At 47.7% G+C, this 7,855-nt stretch overlaps 1 protein-coding gene across 1 annotated transcript; it reads left to right on the forward strand.

Moving 5' to 3' along the window:
- The first annotated feature begins 536 nt into the window (after positions 1-536).
- On the forward strand, positions 537-7,530 carry LOC136521016 (uncharacterized methyltransferase At2g41040, chloroplastic-like). Its single transcript, XM_066514739.1, has 7 exons — positions 537-905; positions 1,577-1,686; positions 1,780-2,002; positions 2,248-2,441; positions 6,305-6,416; positions 6,926-7,039; positions 7,127-7,530. The coding sequence occupies exons 1-7, from the start codon at positions 717-719 to the stop codon at positions 7,265-7,267; spliced, it is 1,083 nt and encodes a 360-aa protein (XP_066370836.1). The 5' UTR covers positions 537-716; the 3' UTR covers positions 7,268-7,530.
- The last annotated feature ends 325 nt before the right edge of the window (positions 7,531-7,855 follow it).

Consider the following 7,855-nt stretch of genomic DNA (forward strand, 5'->3'; position numbering starts at 1 on the left):
TTGGAGCCGTCCCTGTTGACATCTGCATGATCGGCGGAACCTGCATGAAGGAGAAGAAGATACGTGGGTTCTTAGCGAACTCTTAGGCCTTAGCATATATATATATATATATATATATATATATATATATATATATATATATATATATATATATATATATATATATATATATATATATGAGCTCTATGTTATAATTACTAATATTAAGAGGAATAAAAAATATTCTTTTTATCTTATGTCTATTTATTCTTGTACTTTCATCTGCCGTGTTGATCAGGAGAGACGTACAGCGGAAGGTCTTTTACCGCTGGCGATGTGTTTTATAAGAGTTGCCTATGCTATGTGCCGGAGAGGAAACAACGAAAAATCTTCACGACTGATTAAGAAAAAACGAAAAATCTTCACGACTGATTAAAAAAAACGAAAAATCTTCACGACTGATTAAGAAAAAACGAAAAATCTTCACGACTGATTAAAAAAAACGAAAAATCTTCACGCGCGCGAGTGGTAACCACGGCAGAGCGCGGCTCGCCACGCGGCCGACGCAGGATCAGAGCCGTCTCGCCCGCGTCGCCCCCTGGCGAACGGGCGCGCGTCGCGCCACGCCACGCCGTAACCGCTGCCACCCACGCCCACCACAACGAACCCCCCAAGCGGCGACCGGCGAGCGCTAGCTGCTCGCCAAGACCCCTCCAACCCAAGCACGCAGCTCCGCGATGTCGGTCGCTGTGCTGCGCGCCATGGGGCTGCAGCTGCTGGTACGACCCGCGGCGGCCGCGTCCTCCTCCTCCGCGCGACCCTCGCTACAGCTCCCCGCCCCCGCTGTGGGCCCATCCCGTCCCCGTCGGCCCGGGTTCCCTACTCTCCGCGCCGCCGCTGCAGCCGCGGCGATCGCCGCGGAGCTGGTACGTGCTCCTCTCCTCTCGTCGGGTTTACAGGTTGCTTCTGTTGTAGTCAACGGACTGGTTATCTCGCCCGCCATGTGTTTGCGGTTATGCTCGGCTCGGTTGCCAGCAACCTGTTGCCCGGCGATTAGCACGGCTTCCTTCAGTGCTGCGGGTAATGGAGATCTTATCTGCAGCCTGGTCCGTATTTCTGGTATCAGTTGCTGCGCCTGGTATATGCGAACAACTGGTGACGCCATCACACCAAAGACCTGCCCATTGGATAATCAAAATCAACTGACAAGTTTATCTGTACACATGAACCTACGCATCTTCCACAATCACCTTGCTCTGCTCTTGGGTACATCCAAATCACGTAACGTGGTGCCTTGGGAAAAGTTAAAGTGGAAAGCAGAGACTATAGTGGTTCCCACTTCTGATTGTCAGAGTCGTTTTCTGCCCATGTATGCCTAGATTATGCTGGCTTTGTTAAGTTTTGGTAGATGCTGCTTGCCTCTGAGAATTTCTCTGGGGTTTGTGATTCTGTGATGTGGGTCAATTGTTTGTTACTAGCAAAATATTTCCTACCAGACCCTGCTATCCATTTCTCTAGGACATTTGGCGTTCCTCCCTGACAATAATATCTTTCTTGTACCATGCAAACTGAAGATCTCATAATTTTCGTGATGCAGTCTTTACAGGAAACAAAAGCGCAGCAGAATAGCATTATGGAAACTGAGGTGTTTGCCTGCCCTGTCTGCTACGAGCCGCTGATGAGAAAAGGGCCACCAGGCATAAACCTGTATGTCCTAGTACATTTCTGCTCATCTTTCCAACAAATGTTTTTGGCTTGATTGACATTTATGTTCTTTTGGATTATATATGCATGCTCCAGGCCAGCAATTTATAGGTCGGGATTCAAGTGTTCAAAGTGCAACAAGTCATTTACCAGCAAAGACATCTTCTTGGACCTCACTGTAACTGCAGGGACAAAAGAATATAGTGAACAGAAGCCCGCTAGAACTGAGCTGTTCAGGAGTCCACTTGTCTCATTTCTTTATGAGAGAGGGTGGCGACAAAACTTTAATCGGAGTGGTTTCCCTGGTCTTGATGAAGAGGTGCTTTTCTGCTGGATAACTTCATCTTCGACACCATTGTTTTACTGCATGATGAGTTAGAAAAGTCTTTCCTATGATTGAATAATTAATACATTTTAGACAGTAAGTATGTTGTGCATATTGTTTTTCTGTTGCAACAAAAGACTTTTTAAGTCATCGCAATTCGAAAATTGTTCGTCTAGCAAAGATCTTCAACTCTTCACTCTCTTATGCATGTCCCTCTTCGGATCTGCTGGCGTTGTCAGTTTCAAATGGCTCAAGACTATTTTCAACCCGTTGCTGGTGGTATCCTTCTTGATGTCAGCTGTGGCAGTGGCTTGTTTAGTAGGAAGTTTGCAAAATCTGGGACATACTCAGCTGTGATCGCTTTGGACTTCTCTGAGAATATGCTTCGCCAATGCTATGAATTCATTAAGCAAGATGATACTCTCCTCAATGCGTAAGCTCTCTGTCCTGTTTCTGAATCTTTTTTTTATGTGTGGTGAGCTTCCCTGTAGCACTGAAGGAAAAGTTTCTGCTGGATCATGGATGCAGATTAACAGGGGATTTAGGGTTGAATTAGGAGCCATAATTTTCCAATCCAGTACTCACTTCATGCTCACTAATTAGCTATTGAGAAGTTGGGGAAGGTCAAAGCATTTTTTATGCAACAAACCAAGCATATTATCAATAAAAGGTTAGGGCAGGGGATCACTATGATGTTTGTTGGAAGCGAATGTTTTTTCTAGTTTAATACTCCCTCCATTCCAAATTGTAAGACGTTTTGGCTTTTCTAAATACATTGTTTTTGACTTTTATTATATATATCCAGACATAGTGTATATCTAAATGCATAGCAAAAGCTATGAATCTAGAAAAGCCAAAACATCTTATAATTTTGAATGGAGGGAGTACCAACAATACTAATATCAGTTGATTTCCCACCATGGGCAATTAAAGCCGTGGACAAACTGCGGAGAAGTTTTCTTTGGAGGGGCCGCAAAGATGCTCGTGGAGGACACTGTCTTGTGGCTTGGGGAAAGGTTACCCGTCCACCTGAACTAGGTGGGCTTGGCATTTCTGACCTCAAGCATCTTTGTTGGGCACTAAGGATGAGATGGGTTTGGTTGAAAAAAACTGAACCTCGTCGCCCATGGGCAGCCCTTCCTATTCAGATCCCGGGCCAAGTTTATGCCTTCTTCTCGATAGCCGTTATATCGGAAGTGGGCAATGGGAATCACACTTTGTTCTGGATTGATCGTTGGATCCATGGACAGTGTATCGTTGACCTTGCACCGAGACTACTCGAAGCCATCCCGAAGAGAAGGGTGAAGCAACGTACGGTACAAGAAGCTCTTACTGGTCGCAGCTGGGTTTTGGATATTAAAGGAGCCCGCACTGTAGGTGTTATTGTCGACTTCCTCCATCTCTGGGAATTGCTGTACAATTTTGAGTTAGAGCCTGATGTTGAAGATGTCCACATATGGCGTTTCTCTGCTAGTGGGAAATACTCAGCCAAGTCTGCCTATGAGGGTTTCTTCCAGGGATCTACTGAGTTTGGTCCATACGAGAGGATTTGGAGAACCTGGGCACCGCCCAAATGTCGTTTTTTTCTTTGGTTGGTGGCCCACAATCGGTGCTGGACAGCAGATCGCCTTGCGTGTCGTGGGCTGCCTCATCCTGTGCAGTGCCCTCTCTGTGATCAGGAGGATGAGACTATCAACCACCTCCTAGTCTCCTGTGTCTTTGCTAGACAATTTTGGTATCTCCTTTTGAGACAGGTCGGCCTACACTCCTTGTCACCACAGCCTTCTGATTCTTCCTTTGATATATGGTGGGAAAAGGCTATTCGAGCAACAAGTGGATTAATGCAAAAAGGTCTCAACTCTCTTATTGTGCTTGGTGCTTGGACTCTTTGGAATCACCGGAATCGTTGCGTTTTTTATGGAATTACCCCCAACCTTGGACGAGCTCTCTCCCTTGCTAGAGAAGAGCGCCGGTTGTGGAGTGTAGCAGGACCCAAGGGTCTGTCCTCCTTGACAGCCCCTCTCTTTGGTAGTTAGCTTAGTGATAGTGTTTGGTCGCCTTTTGTCCTTGTCAGGCGCGAATGTTATTTGTGTGGGGTTGTGTGTGGTGTGTGTTGTAGGGCTCTAGCCCCTTTCTTTCTTCTTAATATAATGATGCGCAGCTCTCCTGCGTTTTCGGAAAAAAAAAACAATACTAATATCTATTGTCTAAAGACTGTAGTGGATTGTAATCAACAGTTCATCCATTATTGTGTTACTGTATTTCTCCCAAGAAAATTTCCCCCCATCGAGCTTTCAATAAAATATATAAGTTAAGCAATAATTGATAACTTTTGTTATCTTTTTTCCAAGATCAAGCCATGCAAACCAATGACTGTTTTTGTTATAGGAGTCAAGGGCCTATTGGGCCTTAGCCCATTAGGGTTAATTACTCGCTTGCTTAGGGGCCAAGTCAGACCTCTCTATATAATGAGAGGAGATGTATCAATCTATAATCAAGTAAGAGATTAGAAGGAAATCCCTTCTCTCTTGCCGGCCGTGGGCGAAGCCCCGCGGCCGGCCTCCCCCAGCGCCCTTGCAGCCCTAGCCGCCACCCCATGAACAGTACCCGCGGCACTGTAGCGCCGAGGGTACTGTAGCACATTAGCCGCCGTCGCTCCCCTCGACTCTCTCCTCTCAATCCTAGCAGCCACATAACATCTGGTATCAGAGATATCTGGTTCGATCATGTGGTTCAATCATGTCCACCCGCTGCCGCCAGCGTCTCCGTCGGCGCTGCTGCCTGCCACCACCACCGCGCCGCCACCTGCGTTCTCCTCCACGTCGGCGATGGTGCCGACGTCGTCGCTGCCTATGGGCGCGCCAGCTGCCCCGCGGGTCATCCTCACGCCCGAGCAAACGACGGCGGCCATCGTCGATCTCAGCAATGGCATGGCGGAGATGCGGCTGACGATGCAGTCCATCCTCCAGTACCTCCATCCGCCGATGCCGACCTACGCAGCACCACCCCAGCCGTCCCTGCCGTTTTCCCAGCAGATGTTGCCGATCTCGTACCCCTACGGGATGCCCACCGATGCCAGGCCATCGTCTTCCACCTCTCCTTCATTGATCCCGTCGTTCACCACCCCCAACCCCGTGCCGCCACAGCAGGACAGCGATGGCGTCTTCTATGGGGGCGTGGATGACATCCAGGCATCGGCGGCGCAGCTGCAGGCGGTGGCGTATTGCCTCCTAGCGCGCCGGCAGGGACGACAACACCCCATCTTCAAGCGGCGGCGGCCAGTCGTCCCTACAGCAGCAGCCTTGCAGCTCACGGAGAGGAAGGCGATTGCGCGGGCAAGTGCCTGCAAGGTGTTTGCGGTGGTGCGGCTGCAGGCTGCGGCGCGTGGCCTCCTAGCGCGCCGGCGGCTGCAGAAGATGCGCTCACCTATGCACGAGGCGACCTTGGCGGTGGTCGACCTCAGCATAGGGGAGCGTAACCTAGCATGGTCGGTCGACCTCGCCTGGTCAGACGGCCACAAGCAACCACGCCGACCTGCTGTTGTCTTCAGGCGTAAGCATGGCGGCACCGGCGATATGGGAGCAGCTTCCCTCCTTGTCACCGGCGGGGACGCACTGCTTAGCGCCATCGCATTCCGCCACCGTCCGCCACGAGCACGTCTCCGCTGGTTGCTGTTGCCACTAATTCTAGGTGGCCATACCCGTGCACCCCTCTCGTTCCGATGGTCTCCATGGGATCCAGGTGGCTACACACGTGCTGGTCCAGCAAGCGGAGGGTGCCCGCCGTATCTTCAGGAGTCAAAAATAAAGAGTCGTAGTCTTCTTCAGGTCAATAAAATAAGCCGAGATATAAAAGGCTTATTTTTAGATGTTAGGTTTGTGTCTAGTGGAGGCATCGTTAGTGTCATCGTTAGCTTGCAGCTCGAGGACGAGCTGCATGTCCAGGTGGGATGTAGTGTTATAGGAGTCAAGGGCCTATTGGGCCTTAGCCCATTAGGGTTAATTAGTCGCTTGCTTAGGGGCTAAGTCAGACCTCTCTATATAATGAGAGGAGATGTATCAATCTATAATCAAGCAAGAGATTAGAAGGAAATCCCTTCTCTCTTGCCGGCCGTGGGCAAAGCCCCGCGGCCGGCCTCCCCCCGCGCCCTTACAGCCCTAGCCGCCACCCCGTGAACAGTACCCGCGGCACTGTAGCGCCACGGGTACTGTAGCACGTCAGCCGCCGTCGCTCCCCTCGACTCTCTCCTCTCAATCCTAGCAGCCACGTAACTGTTTTCCTCTTTTGGTTCTGCAGGAATCTAGCACTCGTGAGAGCAGATATTTCAAGGCTCCCTTTTGCTTCTTGTTCAGTAGATGCCATTCATGCTGGAGCGGCTATCCATTGTTGGCCCTTACCCTCTAATGCGGTACAATTTCTCATTTGCACTTTTGACTTGTGCAGTTGTGCTAATATTAAAAAAAAAAGATTAAAATTTATGTTGTTATACAACATGTAACTGCACAATATCTGCTTATAGTTACATCTGGTACATAAAAGCTTTTCCTAGTCAACCATAACTTTTCATCTGATAAAGATTTGTCTTGTATTAAACAAAACAACTGATGAAGCCGGGATGCTTATAAATCATACTCTTACCTTCTCCATTGGGACCGTGCTGAAATTTTAGCAAAAGTATATAGAAGCATGAACGTCCATTATTCAATATTAAATAGTGATAACATTTTCCCCTATGTGTTTCCAGTATAGCTTCCCTGATTCTATTCATGTTGTTGTCATCTGAATACGACATTGCATCTTAGCCAACTCGATAAATCAGAACTTAAATTGTATCATTAGTGCACTGCCAACCGACAATGACAATCCTGCCCTTCCATTCGTGTGATCATGAAATATTTACTGACGTCTAATTATCAGGTAGCTGAAATAAGCCGTGTCCTGAGACCTGGTGGAGTCTTTGTGGGAACCACCTTCTTATCCTCTCCCAGGAACAACCCGTTCTCTGTTGAAGCACTAAGGCCACTTAGACAGGTATTTGGACATCTTTCCTAGTTACTTTTCTCTTTTTCGCTGAGCTTATCTAATTTGTTCTGCCTTTTACCACTTATTATGGTGCAGATTGTTGGACCAGTTAACACCAGCTACAACTATTTTACTGAACGAGAGCTAGAAGACTTGTGCAAATCCTGTGGCCTTGTCAACTACAGCAGCAATGTTCAGAGGTCATTTATCATGTTCTCCGGGCAAAAGCCGTATTGAAGAATTCTGCCCAAGTCCAAGCTCTATTGTTTCTTTTCATCATGTTCTCCGGGCAAAAGCCATATTGAAGAATTCTGTCCAAGTCCAATCTCTATTGTTTCTTCAGAATTCCTTGTAAAACACGTTTAAAAGTATTTGCATATATTTGTGCCATATTGTGCATAGGTTCCTTAATTTCTGTACAGTGTTCCTGAATGTATTCAGTACAAAAATGCACAAAAAATGCATGCTGCAGACTCTTAAAAAGAAACATTGTTGCCCTACGTTTTCTGTGAATCAACACACTCTTTGTTCTTGGCTGGGCTACTAGCCTGGAATAATGCTTGAATTCTATTGCTCTCCCAAAATTGCACGTACCAATACTGCAAGCCGAGACAGATTCAGAGTCCGTCTCCGTTTATGTAATGGAGTGTTAGGTTTGAGAAATCAATCCATTCTAGATAGGGTGATGCATTATGGGTTCATTCTTCATTCCTTAACAGGCTGTTTGGTTTGCCGGATCAACCAATCCGGATTGTCGTGGGACGAGGTGGCTCCTTGTTTTTCAGCGGATGAGTTGATTCCAGGATATGAAGAGCAGCCTTCACT

The sequence above is a fragment of the Miscanthus floridulus genome, chromosome 18 (genome assembly GCF_019320115.1).
Source record: "Miscanthus floridulus cultivar M001 chromosome 18, ASM1932011v1, whole genome shotgun sequence".
NCBI classification, from domain to species: domain Eukaryota; kingdom Viridiplantae; phylum Streptophyta; class Magnoliopsida; order Poales; family Poaceae; genus Miscanthus; species Miscanthus floridulus.